This window comes from Talpa europaea (assembly GCF_964194135.1).
Source record: "Talpa europaea genome assembly, chromosome: 12".
In the NCBI taxonomy this organism is placed as follows: Eukaryota; Metazoa; Chordata; class Mammalia; order Eulipotyphla; family Talpidae; genus Talpa; species Talpa europaea.
Window position 1 is genome coordinate 41,966,446 of NC_140079.1, and position 16,692 is coordinate 41,983,137.

General features: G+C 47.5%; 1 protein-coding gene across 3 annotated transcripts; it reads right to left on the reverse strand.

Annotated features, from left to right (window-relative positions):
* Positions 1-13,955: 13,955 nt before the first annotated feature.
* Positions 13,956-16,309, reverse strand: DNAJB1 (DnaJ heat shock protein family (Hsp40) member B1; the record flags this gene model as incomplete). 3 transcript variants are annotated; one of them, XM_084251440.1, is made up of 3 exons in its annotated part: positions 13,956-14,186; positions 14,467-15,047; positions 16,099-16,309. In XM_084251440.1, 3 exons carry the CDS (start codon positions 16,307-16,309, stop codon positions 13,956-13,958), a joined length of 1,023 nt encoding a protein of 340 aa, XP_084107566.1. The 3 variants fall into 3 exon arrangements, with proteins under 3 accessions (XP_084107566.1, XP_084107568.1, XP_084107567.1); XM_084251442.1 differs by having other exon boundaries at positions 14,467-15,025; positions 16,095-16,309; XM_084251441.1 differs by having other exon boundaries at positions 14,467-15,034; positions 16,095-16,309.
* Between the last annotated feature and the right edge of the window lie 383 nt (positions 16,310-16,692).

Sequence of the window (16,692 nt, forward strand, 5' to 3'; positions counted from 1 at the left end):
CCAGGCTCTGACCATGACTATAGACACATCAACGAATAAAGTGTTCCTGGGAGAGGAAACAGCGAGTGCAAAGACCTGGAGGCCAGAGAAAGAGCACATTTTAGGATAGTGCATTATAGTAGGAGCTAGCAAAGCTGTGTGAAAAGCCTTGTGCAATGGGAGCAGTATTTATTGAGCACATGCAATGTCCTAGATTATAACCCAAACCTCTGCCCTGGGGGAATTGACCTTTCATGAGTCTGTTTCCTCCATCTGACTATCTCCTGCCCTACCAGAGACTGAAACAGCAGGATCTCAGCAAACATGTGTGGATGAAAATACCAAGGTAATCTCACCATCTCCAGGTTTGTCTTGTAAAGGGGATTTCTCAAACGGGAACCGGTAATCCAAGAAACAAAGGCACGTCCTGCAAGTCAGGATTCTCAGTTCCCAAGACAGGTATGATTTCCCTGTTGCCATTCAAGGCAGCTGGGGCTGAACCTGAGTTCACTGTGTCCTGGGAGTTGTAGTTCTCAGAGGCCTCTAACTGCTGCAACCATCCCAGAGCCACACTGGGTCTTTGCAGTTGCCAGATGAGCTGCTTAGCAACCCAGCATGACCAAGGCCTTCACTTAGAGGCTAAGTGAAAGGGGAGAGTGGGCCCTGGGTTTAGTTACAGAGGGCTGTCCAATCAGCCTAACCCAGCTGGCAAACACTCTGGTTGCTGTGGCAACAGGCACAGCTATGTCCCTCTCTTCCTGTTCTGCTGACCTCTGCCACCTCCCCTACAGAGGTGGATGCCTCAGTTGTTTCATTGCCTTCTGTGTGACTGTACTCATGGCCCTGCCTGCACCTGAGCTGCCCTCTGTACACCTGGAAAGGGCAGGATGGGTTATTTTGGGTACAGCCAAGTCCTGAGTCAAAATCCACATTTTGGGCCTCTCTTATGGTGCAGGTGGTTAAGTCTTAGCACTATCAAGCTATCACCAGCCACTGTGGCATGAGTTCGATCCCCAACCAGGGAGCTAACCCACATGGCGCAGCATACCTGTCCTGTCTTGTCCTCTGTTCGCCTCAGCAGTGTATTTCAGTGGATCTGCTTGTTCTGCTCCCTACTCTGTCTCTGGTGAATCTTCTCAACCCCCATGCCTCTGGCCTGTACCCCAGCTCTGTCTCTGTCTCTGGTGAATCCTCCCAACTCCCCACCCCCAACCACACCTCTGGCCTACAACCCAGTTCCCATAAATAACTAAATACAAATAAATCTTAAAAAAAAAACAAAAAAACAACAAAGCCCACCTCTTGATGGATGAAGGGGTACACAAGCAGTGGTCAGGGGGTTGCCCATGGTACAGGGCAGTGCTAGACACCTCCTACCTGATTTTACAGCTGTAAAATGTGCCTGCCTGAGAACTGAGTCTGGGAGGCCTAGCTGGTGGAACTCAGACTTGAGTGCTACCTCTGTTGAGTTAGAAGTCACCGTCATGGGCCTCCCTAGTGGCGCAAGGGGTTAAGCACAGTACTTTTGAAGCTATCAACAGCCACTGCCACAGGAGTTTGATCCCTAGCCAGCCAGGGAGCTACCCACATGGCGCAGCAGACCTGTCCTGTCTTGTCTGCTGCTCCCCTCAGCAGTGTATTTCAGTCAGTCTGCCTGTTCTGTTCCCCACTCTGTCTCTGGTGAATCCTCTCAACCCCCATGCCTCCGGCCTGTACCCCAGCTCTTGTATGCATAAATAAATAAATTTTTAAAGATTTATTTATTCATTTATACAAGAACCGGGGTACAGGCCAGATGTGCAGGAGGGTGAGAGGATTCACCAGAGACAGAGCGGGGAACAGAATAGGCAGACTAATGAAATACACTGCTGAGGGGAGCAGCGGGCACGACAGAAGAGGTCTGCCATGCCATGTGGGACCCTCGCCGGCTGGCTGGTATTGAACCGCTGCAGAGGCTGCAGATAGCTTCACAGCGCATTGCTCAAATGCCTGCGCCACCAGGGGAGGCCCAAAAAATCTTTTTTTTTTTTTTAAGATTTATTTATTTATGCATACAAGAGCTGGGGTACAGGCCAGAGATGCGGGGGATGAGAGAATTCACCAGAGACAGAGTGGGGAACAGAACAGGCAGACTGACTGAAATACACTGCTGAGGGGAGCAGTGGGCGAGTCAGGAGAGGTCTGCTTCACCCTGTAGGTTGCTCCCTGGCCGGCCAGGATTGAACTGTTGCTGCAGAGGCTGCGGATTGCTTCATAGTGCGGTGCTTAATCCCTTGCGCTGCCAGGGAGGCCCCTAAATAAATAAATCTCAAAAATAAAAAGAAGTCACCATCTTACAACCACCAGAGAATAATTGATACAGGTTAGGCTCATCAAAGGGGAAGTGGGTACTCAAATGACTAGCCCAAGGATTACTTCTTTATTACAACTGGGAAAAGTTACAGTGGAAAAAGTTGGCAGTCACCACCTTAACCAAGTGATCAAAGTGAGCATCATGAGGTGAGACAGGTCCTCATGTGCCCCCTGCTGTGATGTACAAAGACCACCTGTGAAGTGCTCAATCCTGCCCCAAGTTTACCTAGGATCTGATCATGAAGAAAGAACCAGACCCATCCCAATTGAGAGAACTTCTGAAACTACCCCCCTCACCCCCAAAACAAAACAAAAAACTGGCCTGAACTCTTCAAACAAATCTTTGTCATGCAAGGAAATATCAATCAATTAAATGAATGAATGAAAGACTGGGGAACAGTTCTAGATTAAGGAAACAAAAGGAGATAACAACTAAAATCAATGTATGATCTTTGATTGGATCCTCCATAAAACTTTCAAAAAAAGATGAAACCATGATTAAAGATATTCTTGGGACGATAGGGGAGATATAAATGCTGAGTGAATATTAGATAATATTGTATTTGTGTTAAATTTCCTGAGTGGGACCATTGATTGCACTGTGATTAGATAAGGGAATGTTCTTGTTCTTAGGAGATACAGCCTGAATTATTTAGTGCTAGATTCAATTCAGAAAAATATATATGTATGCAACATTCTATGTAGTATTATAATATAGCGTACATTAGTGTTAATATAGACAAGGAGAGAGGTGTGGAGGGAAGAAAATCTGGAAAAATAGTAATAATTGCTGCCAAATCCAGGAGAGTGATATATGGATATTCATGTTACTGTTCTTATTTTTTTTGAGATTCATTTTTATTTACTTATGCATATAAGAACTGGGGTGTAGATCAGAGGTAAGGGGGGTGAGAGGATTTACCAAAGAGCAGACAGACTGATCTACTGAAATACACTGCTGAGGGGAGCAGCAGTCCAGACAGGAGAGGTCTGTGCCATGTGGGTTACCTCCTGGCCAGGGATTGAACTCATGTTGCAGTGGCTGGTGATAACGCTAAGACTTTAACCCCTTCACCACCAGGGAGGCCCCCATGTTACTACTCTTACAAATTTTCTCTATAAGTTGGAATATTTCAAAGTAAACATTGGAGGAAAATAAACCCATTCTCCAGTGGGTTTGCTGTGCAACTTTTTTGTCTTTCCTTGCAAATGTGTCATTTTACATGGGTATTCTATTATATTTGATTTCTTACTTTTCCCACTCAACACCACTTTTTTTCCCATTTGCTTGCAAATTAATTAATTATAGCACTATGCCTGGAAGATCCATCTGTATTGCTAATCTCTTGAATCTGTTTTCTCCCAACTTCTGTTTGGTGCTCTGCAAAATTCATCCTTCACGTTATACTCCTCTGTACAGCTCCTCACATCACAGCAAACATTACTAGGACATGCTCCCTTAGGAACCTGATGAGAGTCTCCCCCGAAGAGAAACCTGAATACAGAGATGCTGAGTCACAGGGCAAATCTGAGTTATGTGCTCCCACCCCCAGACTAACTGACCCCAGTCACACTCACTGGCAGTGCAAGAGAGTCCTGTGTTCCTTTATCTCCACCAGCTATTGGCATTATCCAGTTTTCTAATTTTTGCCATTCTGACTATCAAGTCAAATTGCTATTGTTTTAGTTTATAGTTCTCTGATTTCTAATTTTTTTTAAACATTTATTTATTTATTTTTTATAGAGGCATGTTTTATTTATTTATTTGTTTGTTTGTTTTGTTTATACATGCACTGGGTACAGTCAGGAGCGCGGGAGGGTGAGAGAATTCACCAGAGCCAGAGCGGGGGAGCAGAGCAGGCAGAAGGACCGAAGTACACTGCTGAGGGGAGCAGCGGGCAGCAGGAGAGGTCTGCGCGCCATGTGGGACCCTGCTCCGGTGGCCAGGGAGCTGCCGGGGATCGAACCGGTGCTGCAGAGGCCGCGGGCAGCTTTGCAACCCAGCGCTCAACCGCTGCGCCACCGGGGAGGCCCCAAGATTTCTAATTATTTTGAACATCTCATTTGCTTGATCTCTTTGGCTCTCTTCCATAAATTGCCTGTTCAGACTTTTGCCCTGTTTGCACTTGAGGTTGCTATCTTTCTCATGTTCATTTGCATGAGTTCCCCAGAGTCTAGAACTGCAACTGTCCAGTTTAATTTGTGTAACGTGAATATTCTGCTCTTTACATGTAGTTATTGAGTACTTGAAATGTTAGCCACATTTCAGTATAAATCCAGAAAACAAATCAAGATGTACATTAGGTGTAAAATACACAGGGGGTTTCTTTCTTTTCTTTTTTTTTTTTTAAATAATAAATTTTATTTTTATATTCCCCCATACAATTGCAAACGCCCCATTCTGACCCCAATCCTTCCCCTCCCGCCCCCCACCCTCCAAAAAGTGTCTCTGGTTCATAGTTTTTTGTTGATTTTGATTTTCACTTTCTTATATTCATTTTCCTGGTCCCTTATTTAAGTTTTCTAGATTCCTGCTATGAGTGAGACCACCCGGTATTTTTCTTTTTCTTTTTGGCTTATTTCGCTGAGCATGATCCCTTCCAGCGCCATCCATGTTGCTGCAAATTGCATGTGTTTATCTTTTTTGAATGCTGAGTAATATTCCATGGTATATATGTACCACATCTTCTTGATCCAGTCATCTATTTTTGGGCATTTGGGTTGTTTCCAAAGCTTAGCTATTGTAAACAGTGCTGCTATAAACATAGGGGTGCAGGTGCTCTTTGGAATTGATGTTTCTGTGTCCTTTGGGTAAATACTTAGGAGTGGAATTGCTGGATCATATGGAAGCTCTATGTTTAAGTAGGTCCAGAAATCTCCACACAGCTCTCCATAGTGGTTGGACCAGTTTGCACTCCCACCAACAGTGCAGAAGAGTTCCTTTTTCTCCACACCCTCGCCAACATTTGTTGTTGCTAGTTTTTTTAATATGTGCCATTCTCACTGGTGTGAGATGGTATCTCATGACACAGGGGGTTTCTAAGATGTAGTAGAAAGAAAAGAGGAACACATCTCATTCATTAGTTTTTATACTGATTACACGTCAAGATGATAATAGTTTGGATGTATTGGGCTAAATAAAATTAATAAAAGTAATTTCACCATTGTTTTAACGTGGTCACTAAAAAATTTAAATCTACTGGATCTCACTGGGATATTGATCCCTCATGAGTTTAAGTCATGATAGCAAATGTTCAGATAGAGCATCCCATGTGCCAGCTGCTTTTATAAGAACTTTGTATTTATTAAATAATTTAGCTCTCCTGAGGACCCTGTGAGGGGTGAAGAAAAAGGGGAGAATGAGCCCTGTGCTTTGGTACTGAGTGCTGCAGCCAAAACATTCATTGCAAATATAGTCTCCAGTGATGGAACCTTTAGAATCCTCATATACTGTTGGTGGGAATGTAGGCTGGTCCAGCCCCTATGGAAAATGGTATGGAGTTTTCTGAAAATATTAAAAAACCAGATCTACCATATTTCCCTTTTAAGTATCTGTCCAAAGAATATGAAAACAGGGCCTTCCAGGTGGCGCAGCGGTTGAGCGCTGGGTTGTGAAGCTGCCCGCGGCCTCTGCGGCGCCAGTACTATCCCCGGCCACCAGGTGAGGGACCCACATGGCGCGCAGACCTCTCCTGCCACCTGCTGCTCCCCTCAGCAGTGTGCTTCGTCGGTCTGCCTATTCTGTTCCCCGCTCTGTCTCTGGTGAATTCTCTCACCCTCCCGCGCTTCTGACTGTACACAGTGCTTGTATAAATAGATAAATAAATCTTTAAAAAAAAAGAATATGAAAACACTAATTTGAAGGGCTATAGCACCCCTATGTTCATTGCATGGAGACAACCTAAGTGCCCAATGACTGATGAGTGGATAAAGATGTGGTACACACACACACACACACACACACACAGAGGAATATTACTCAGCTATTTGAAAAGGATAAAATTTTGCCATTTGTGCAGCTCTCCTGCCTACCTGTGACTATATGGGTGCCTCTCTTTTTTTCTTTCTCCTTTTCCTAATAAACCTGTCCTTTGAAAATGTAAAAAAAAAAAATTTTTTTTGCCATTTGACAGCATGGGTAGAGTTGGAGGGAATTACACTAACTGAGGTAAGTCAGGGAGAAAGACAAGTATCATATGATTTCACTCATATGTATTCCACACATGTGGAATACAAAGAAACAGGCAAAAATAAAACTAAAACAAACCCTAGAAAACTTGACTGCAGAATTGAAGCTACCAGAGGGGGAGAAAGGCAATAAAGGAGAGAGGGGGCCTAAAGGACTATGGTGAAGGATTACTGGTACTTTGCTGGTGGGTGTGGTATAGTAACATACATTTAAAGAGGTGTGAACCTATCTAAACCCCTAAATCATATGATGCTTAAAGCCAAAGTTACAGCAACTAAAAACAAAACCTTAAAAAATCAAGTGATTAAAAAGATAGAACCTTTATTAAATCTTTTGTTGTGTGCCAGGCCCTGTGTTGCTTGCTTTTGATGACTAATTCCACTGATTCATCCTGAGGATGGTAGTGGCACTGTGCCCATTCTACAGAGAAAGAGACTGAGGCTCATGGGTTGTACTTTCCTCAACTTGGGGCATGGCCTGGAGAATTGGAGGACACCAATGAGGGACACTGTCTTTGCCATACTGATTCCTGTGTTTGATTGCTTGAATCTGTGGCCTGTAGGATGAGTTCCCCTTATTAGTCTGGTAGGACTAAACTCAGCAGGATGGGCCTAGTGGGGAAGCAGAGTTGGTGGCTGTGATGGGGCTATGTCCTGTGGCCCTAGGTTTCAGCCCCAACACAGGCATCTGCCTTTGGCTGTTGAATTTCAGCAAGTCATGAAAAACCTGACTTCAGTGCTGTTTTCTGAATGAGCAGCAGCAAAGAGAAAGAAATGACAAGAGTAATGATAATAAAAGTTGACATGTAGCTCCAGAGGTCCTTCTCTAACTTGCTTTATGAGGATGCTTGCAACATTTCCACTTGAACCCACCAGGAATAGAGGGATGATGAAGCGCCATCCTTCAATTGCTCAGACCCAAATTTAGAGTCGCCATGTCTCCTGGCTTCTCTTACATCCCACTTCTGCTCTGTCAGCACATCCTATCTACAGTCCTTTCAAAATACATCTCCAGGGCTTCCCCGGTGGCTCAGCCGTTGAGCGCTGGGTTGCGAAGCTGCCCGCAGCCTCTGCAGTGCCGGTTTGATCCCTGGCCGCCGGGCGAGTGTCCCACATGGTGCGCAGACCTCTCCTGCTGCCCGCGGCTCCCCTCAGCAGTGTACTTCGGTCCTTCTGCCTGTTCTGCTCCCCGCTCTGGCTCTGGTGAATACTCTCACCCTCCTGCGCTTCTGACTGTACCCAGTGCTTGTATAAATAAATCTTAAAAAAAAAAAATGAAAAAAAAAATACATCTCCAATCACTTCCCACCACCTCCTCTGGCTCCCACCTGGTTCGGACCCATCATCGTCCTGATTTCCCAGCTCTCCAAGTCTGTTTCTTCCACAGTTGGCCAAAGGGCATCTATGAGTGCCTGAGTCAGGTCAGGTCCTTTCTCTGCTGACAGCTTCACCTTGATATGTTGTGGACTCAAAACACCATTCCCTGAAGTATTTTATCAGGAGTCAGGCTTGGCATCAGTATGTTGGTGTCCAGCATAATCTCCCTAAGGAGCATTGGGCTCTGTTGAGACAAACCACCTTCTAGGCAAAAGCAAATCACACTGAGTCCTTCCTGACTCAGACTCTTTCAGCTGGTTTCTCCCCTGCCACAGGCACTCAGACCTGCCTCAGCAGGACCCTGACCTGACCTATCTCATCCCTGGCCACGCCCCTTCCTACTCTCTCCTCTCTGGGTGGATGGTGGGAGGACAGATGGGCACTCACTGTCCTCAGGTCAGCCTGGCTCTGTCCACATGCCTTGTCTGCCTGGAAGTCTGGTCCATGGAGTCTCCTCCCATGGCCCCATCCCTGCTCTGTGACAAACTCCTGTCCCAGGCCTGGGTGAATGGGCCCACCAGGCCTCCTTCCTCCAAGCTCTCTGGTCATGGGAAGTGCCTTGCCCAGTATGATAGGTTGGATGTTATTTCCCCCAAAAGATAAACTTACATCCCTGAACCTGTAGATGTGATCTTATTTGGAATAAGAGTCTTTGTGGATGTAGTTAAGGATCCCTGAGTAGACATTACCCTGCGTTAGGGTAGGCCATGAATCCAATGACAAATGCTCTTATATGAGGCAAAAAAGAGATACACAGAGGCTAGGGCCACGTGAAGATGGAGGCAGAGACTAGAGTGATGCAGCCCCGGGGTAAGGGGTGCCAAAGAATGCTGATGCAAAGGATGGATTGTCCCTCAGAAACACCAGGAGTCAGCCCTGTTAACACCCTAGTTTTTGACATCTGGCCTACTGAACTGGAAGAGAATAAATTCCTGTTGTTTTAGGTCACCCAGGTTGTAGTTCTTTGTGATAGTAGCCACAGGAAATGAAAATCTCCCTTTTAGGTAGATCTGGGGTTCCTGGAAGACTTCATTGGGCTCCTTACCCATTGTTATCTGCCACTCACTGGATCCCATGGGCCTACTGTTGAGCTGGCCCTCAGAAAATGTGCCCAGTGAGTAATACATGAAACAGATCCCCAGGAGAGAGGCACTCTCCTGAAGTCAGAGGTAATGAATATACTTTTTCCAAGTGGGAGCTGGAGAAAGTGGGGAATATGGCCCCTTCTCGGGGGGCAGCACAGCAGATCCCAGGACTGGCTTGTCTTTCCTCTGCATGTGCCCTAACATGAGTGATCATTGAACAAATGTGGTAGGTCCTCTTATCTGAATTGCTGTGTCATTTGATTACTCATTTGACAAACATGTGGAGGGTCAGTTTTGGGCATTATGCTGCCCTGGGCACTGGTTATACGAAGATTACTAGGGCATAGTTGTTGACCTCAGGAAACCAAGTTGCTTCTGGAGTTTCCTCAAAGTTTTCTCTCCTCTCCCATGACAGAAGTTAAGATGTTTGAAAGGTAGAAGAACTTAGACTTCAAACCAACTGAGGCAAGCCTGGAATCAGCAGACTGTGAAAAACAGTGTCAGTTTTGTGGGAGGGACCATGAGTGTCTGTACTTGAAGGCCTAGATCTTTTTTTTTTTTAAGATTTATTTATTTATACAAGAACCGGGGAACAGGCCAGATGCACGGGAGGGTTAGAGGATTCACCAGAGACAGAGCGGGGACCAGAACAGGCAGACTGAGGAAATACACTGCTAAGGGGAGCAGCAGGCGAGACAGGAGAGATCTGCTGCGCCATGTGGGATTCTCGCCGGCCGGCTGGGATCAAACCTGTGCTGCAGAGACTGTGGACAGCTTCACAGCGCTGTGCTCAATCGCCTGCGCCACCAGGGAGAACCTATATATTTTATAGATTTTTAAATTCTCAAGCCCCAGACTATCTTTCACTCTGCAACTTTTCCATATACTAAAGGGCACCCATATATGCAAAGCCAGGGGTGAAGCTGAAATGGTTGTCTCAGAGCCAGTACATAGGAGGACAATGAGGACTGATGAAGCAATTATAGACAAAATTCATAGTGACTGAAGTTCTTCAATGTAAAGGAGGAAGCATCTAGGAATAGAGTATTACAGAAGATGGAAAATGCTGTGTCCTCATAATCAGCAACTTTGTTCTTCCACAAATTCCTTTAATCTTTTCCTTTCCAAACATCTCTTATCAGCTTCTGAAAGTCTTCTCGTCACTTCTCTAGAAATGGCATACTTCCTCTTCCCTGCTACGTTGTGCTTAAGAACAAAGGCTACTAACTACGTGCTGGGTCATCACACTATATATAACAGCAGACTGAATAAGGGCCATATGCCACATTTGCCAATCTAACCAGATGGCAATGGCCACCCCGAAGAGTGCAGAGGACTTGAGGCTGGGAGTCTGTAAGAGCAGGTCCTCCTCAGATTGCTGCTGGGAGCTGCCTTTGGGCACCATGGTGTAGCTGGGAGGCTGAGCTGGGTCAAAAGTCATATTCTTCATGCTGTGTTCCTCAATGCATTATCATGCCATTTTCACAGCACCTCTATGAAGTCTGTACCTTCATTTCCCCCATTTTTCAAAGGAGGTTGCCTCTGTTGAGTGCAGATCACGACAGCAGGGTAGTGAGCTTGCTTTAGGGACTGTTGCCTTAAGGCTGGGTGAGGGCCAGGCCTAGAGTTGAGGGTCTTAGGGGCATGCCTGGGGATTGGTTCCTGGAGTTTAGCTGAGAGCAATGACTTAAAAGATCCCAAATTCACCTCACCTCTTTGGAGTTACCAGCTGTAGACTAAGAAACCTTCATGTTAGGGCGTAATTATAGCTGACACACATAGTGCTTATATTTCTATGCCAGGTCTATATCTGGAAATTCTTATAACCCTTGAAGAGGTATTACTGTTATGCCTATCTTACAGTCAAAGAAACTGGAACACAGAAAGGTTAAGTCACTTTTCCAAAGTCTCACAGCTAACAAGTGGTCGAGCTGGGACTCAAACCTGGAAACAGGAACAATGACTAAGGAGAGAGAGAGGCACAAACACTGACCTGGATTTTCACAGCCACCCAAGCAGGACTGGCAGAATAAATGTGTTAAATAAGGGGAACAAGGAAGCACTTAATTTCCATGCTGTATTATGCAAGGGGTAAGAAAGAGCATACAATATAATCTATTTGTTTTAAAAAAAGAAATAATCATTTGTGCAATACTTGTGCAGCACCTCCAGAAATGCACTGGTGAATCTGAGAACATTCACTGGGGGTGGACTCAAACAGCAGGGTGGGAGGGAGGACTTTCACACTATATGCCATTTCCAGTTTGGTACTGTGATTCCACAGCCAAGAACTGAAAATTATGCTTATATAAGCAAACTCTCAGAGGATGCACAAAAACGTTTTTGAGAAAAGGGGAGCATCGGCCAGTGCTATGGCTTGTCTAAACTACCATTTGGGAAAGGGAACTGTGGGCCCAGAAAGGGAGGGGCTCAACTGTTCAATAGTGGCTAAGTATACATTTTGGGTTTGTTTGAATCAGGTAAAAATGCCACACTATGGGGATGTGGGATGTCAAAGAAGCAGGCAGGTCCACATGTACTAACATGAATGGAGCTCTCAAACGCGTTCAGAAAGGCATGGGAACAGGAAGATAAATTCACTTTATAAATTCAATACAGAAGCCAAGGAATTGAGTAAGGAGAGGTCTGTGGCTGCACCAAAAACCACTGTCACACATAGTGTCCAGCATGGTCCAAAAAAAAAAAAAAAAATTCCTATCTGAGGGGCAGTCCTTCTAGATGGTTGAGTCTTTGCTTTTTTTACCATCAACATTTTCCCTGAAGACTCACATTGAACAATGCTCTACCCTCAGTAGGTTGTTTCTGGAGGTTTCCAGAAGTTGAGGCTTTGTGTACTTTAGTGCCAGTGGCACTTTGATATGAAGTTCACAAGGACCCGGACCTGCTTAGTACGCAGTGATGTGATTCAGGAGGCAGGGCAATAGCAACCATGACTCCAACTGAGACTGGAGTCAAAGCTGCACTTTGCTGCACTAAATGTCCTCTTGGTGCCTAAAGTAGTTCTGTAAGTAGGTCTTGTGATAAGGTTCCTTTGGGGCTTGATATTTCAGGGGTCACCTCCTGACAGATGGTGTTTCTTGATTCACTGGACCACTCTTACATACAAAACATTTCCATGAGTGCAGCCAGTTAGTCAGTGCTGCTCAGAGATTGCTTTTAGTAGTTTAATTGTTTCAGTGGGAAGGGAAAGCCATTCCTCTGTTGCTTTAAATGAGCTGTTCTTTTTTACTTTAAAACATTTTGTAGCAAAAGTAGCAATACATCGCCTCAAATTTATATAATCTATATAATTACTTACCTTATAATAAAAAGTTTCTTAAAAAAGTTAAAAAGTAAAACCAGCTTCAGATGCCTGCAAATAAAGCAAGGGCAGAAAATGGGTCTTCTCCAGGGTGGGGCAGTCCTGGGCTGGAATTCTCCTAGGCTGTCTGGTTTGGCAAGGGCTTGCCTGACACCCAGCCTGTTCCAGCAAGAAAGCAGTGGAGAGGGATTATGAGGACAGACACACCTACCAGGCTCTGGAAAACAGGCAAGGCAACTGCTTAACTTTGGCCCCAAACTTCACAAAAACATAAGCTCTCATCGCCTCAGCTCTTTGGATGCTTGGATCCAGAATGTAGGATCCATATGCTACGGCACTTGTGTCTTCCTTGCAGAGGACTCCAACTTCTTGCCCGCCCTTCCCACTCCCTCCTCCAACCATTGGAGGAATGCCCATTCCCCACCCTAGCCCCAATCAGCAGAGCCCTCAAACAGAGTCGCAGGACCGCTCCCCTGAGGTTTAGCATCAGTCTTTAATGCTATCACGCTGCACATTGACATGTCACACACTTTGGTCTTGTGTTGGCAGTGGCAACTTACAATGAGTCTGAGCACCAGACTGGACTGCTGGGAACAGACACTTGTTCCATCTATCTATCCCCACTCCCAAGGACCCTTCTGAATTTCATCATGGCCCTATACACAGAGCAGCAGCTGCTGTGGCTGGGTTTTGAGTGCACACCAATTTTACCAGGAATTATAAAAACATATTTAGACGTTCCCACAGTGCTCCTGTAATCAGAAGCAAAGACCCTTTTATCAAAAGGGATTATATCAAGGGCTGTGCAAAATTCAAAAGGATTAGATCCCCTTGAAAGAGTCCAGAGCCCATGAAACAAACAAAAAAAGACCTAGGCTACTGGTAAGGTCCAGGTGTGCTAAAAGATTGCCTTACAGAAGGAAAAAATACGACTCATAAATGAGTGCGCATTTGGCCTTTGGCCTCAGAGGCAGTAATAGACTGGGCTCCCTACTCTGGCCAGGGCCTTTGGCCCTTGAGGGAGAGGAGGCCATGAAAATCACTCACTCATTTGAGGCTGGCTCCCTTGGTCCTGCTGGAATGAGAGGTATTGCTTGTGGGTGCTGGCCAGGCAGTTCTGCAAAAATAGTCTAGGTTTTCAATTTGAGATGGCGAAAGACAAGATAGGATTCTTTAGGAGAAGAGCAAGATGTGGGAGACAAATACAGAATGGAACATTAACTGCTCATACAACAGCAACTCAGGAATGTATGGGGTCAGGGAAAGGGTCTGGCAGGTCAACAACACGTAACAATGATAAGCAAAGGGACCGCAAAAGGGTCTCAAGTCCAGCTGCAGGGTTGCCTCTTGCCTCTGGGCAGGGCCTGGATGGAGAGGGTGTGGGCCCATCTCAAGATGGATCAGGAGCCAGTGGGCAAACTGGAATTCGTTATCTTGCTGTCCCCACCACCTGCCGCCCTGTCGCTCGAAAAACCACTTAAGTCTAGTGAACGACTTTGAAAGATTGTAATATATTCTCTGGAAAACATTCAGCAGTACGAAAGCCCTCCCTGGGCCCTCCCGCCATCTCACAGGTCCACAACTGGTGGAACGGTCCAGAAATCCTTGCGCTCTGGAAAGGTCCCTGGTCAGTCCTTGAGGAACATAGGTGGCTATATTGGAAGAACCTGCTCAAGTAAGGTTCTTGATGTCTGGGGAATCCTTTCAGGAAAAATTACTTCGAATTCAATAACGAGGTCCCCGCGTTTCTCAGGTGTTTTGGGGAGGGGGAGGCCTTCTCCAGGTACTTTTCGCCGCATGCCAGGCCTGATGACATCTTTGAATACGACGGGTATGGTCCTGCCGTCCAGAGTGGGGACATTCACTGTACAGCCACACAAAGCCTTTAAAAAAAAGGATAGTATTATGTTGAAGTTAGCGCAGGGCACCCAACTCCTGCCCAGAGGATTTTAGTGTAGGGTAAGAGCAGCTATGACCCTGCTACTAGATCACTAGCAAAAGGAGCTCCAGAAAAAGTCTAAGTCTTGTTCCAGTTGCATCCCCTCAGCCTCGCATACAGTAAGCACTTTGAAATATCTGTCAAAATAAGCACTCAAATACTAAACAGATTCAAATAGTAGCCACCTCCCTCCACAGCCATCACCACTCCACCTAGTGTCTTACCTCCCGAAGGCTGATCCTTGCTGGGTAAATGACGTCTGAGCCATCTCTCTTAAAAATATTGTGTGGTTTGTCCTTTAAAACAAAGACGATATCCGCGGGAATGTTGTTGGAGGTCTGGTCTCCTTCCTTGGGGAATGTGATTTTGGTCCCTTCTTTCCACCCCCGCTTCACTTCGATGGTTAAGATTTTGTCTTCATTGCGAATGCTCTTTCCATCAGGGTTCAGCCGCTTATGGGAGATTTTCATCTTCTTGGTACAGCCGCTATAGATCTCTTCAAGCGAGACCCTAAGGTCGTGGGTGACAGGGGGGTCTTGCTTCTTTCGGGTGGGCTCTTGGGTAGGGCGGGAGCGGCCAAAGTTCATGTTGGTGAAGCCACCCATACCCATGGGGAAGCCAGAGAACGGGTCATCAATGTCCATGCCTTCCTCTCCGTTCCGCTGTCCAAAAAAGGTGTCAAAGGGATTTCGACCACCGAAGAACTCAGCGAACATGGCATGAGGATCTCCATGGAATGTGTAGCTGAAAGAGGTACCATTAGCACCACCGCTGCTCCCACCACTAGGGCCACTGCCCTTCAGGCCTGAAAGGTAAAACCGGAAATGAGGCAGCTGGCTTCTCTTTCTAGGAGACAGACATTCCCCTCCACGCATTTCAGTGTGGCATGAAGGGTGAGAGGCTCAAGTTCTCAGATGGTCATCTCTAAGACCCAGGTCCTTATACGTGACAGAAACACTCACAATGTCACAGGACTTACAAAAAATTTACCACCGGATGGGTGAAAAAGGTACCACACTGGTCCAGCTTTCACAACATGCTTACTCTGAAATATTTTAGAGTTAGTGATGTGTGGGGAAGAGGCGAAACAAACAGAGATGTTCAAATTCTCACACCCTGGCACTAACTGCCACCATCCTTATATAAAAGTCACTTCATTTCTTAAGACCAAGCCCAGAAGGCAGTCTGAGTCATCACCCGTCATCTGGACAACAAGAAAGCTCCTTTCTCTTTCCCTGAACAGGGCAAACCTCGAGGAGGATGGGCAGAGGCAGTGCCACTCCCTGCACCTGGACGGCCCAAGTCGGTGCAAGCTGCCATCTACGTGCCTGGCACGGGGCTAGGTAAGCACTTTACAGGGATTACCTCACTCCACACTCACAGGGACCCAGGAGGGAGGTCGGTGCTAATTGGCATTCTCATTGTAGACTCAATGCCCGCAGGTCCGGCCCCGCGCTCAGAGTCAGAAGCCCCACCCCATACCGCTGGGTGGCATAGCCTCCCACCTCCGCCCGGGGGACCTGGGGACGCGGCGCCATCAGCCGAGTTATTCCTCCATCTCCCTCAGCGTCCGTACTCGCAACCGCGGGCCGCTCGGGAACGTGAGTGGAGGCGCTCAGGGAGAGACAGCTCCAGACAAGCCAGAAGCTTCCCGGGCAGCGGCGCGGCCAAGGCTCCTCCTCCCACCCAGCCGCCTCCAATCCGAGGGCGGAGGACCGCGTCGAAAGAGGGTGGGGGATGCTGGCCCACCAGGCCCGGGGCGTCCCCGGAAATGCAGCAGTGGGACAGCCGAGCCTCGGTTTCCCTGCCTGTCAAACGGCGGGGGCGCGACCCCGGCCGCGCGCGCGCGCACACACCTTCCTCCCCGTAGCGGTCGAAGATCTCGCGCTTGCGCGGGTCGCTAAGCACGTCGTAGGCCTCGGCGATCTCCTTGAACTTCTCCTCGGCGCCGGGCTCCTTGTTCTTGTCCGGGTGATAGCGCAGCGCCTGGCGGCGGTAGGCGCGCTTGATCTCCTCATCCGACGCGCCGCGGGCCAGGCCCAGCGTCTGATAATAGTCCTTGCCCATGGCCCCCACTTGCGGCCCGCCGCCTAGTTGTCGCCGTACCCCGGCTCCGCCGCCGCCCGGTCCCGGACTCTATATACCCGTCCGGCGGAAGCTTCCAGAGCCCGCCAGCCCCCTCCAGAACCTTCCGCCCCGCCCCCAGCACCGCGTCGGCCAATCGCCGCTGCCCAGCCTACGACGCGCGACATCCGGGGTCGGGCCGTGCAGCCAACGGCCGTCCGCGCGCAGCCACGCCCCTTCCCGCTCCACCCTCGGCAACGCCTTACCGCGGCGCGCGCACCCGGAAACGGAGGCCCCGCCCCCTCAAGGGGGAGCCAATCGGGACCTTCCCTCCAGTCGATGACCCCTGCCGCGCGTCCCGCCGCCGGCGTGGGTCTACCGGGCAC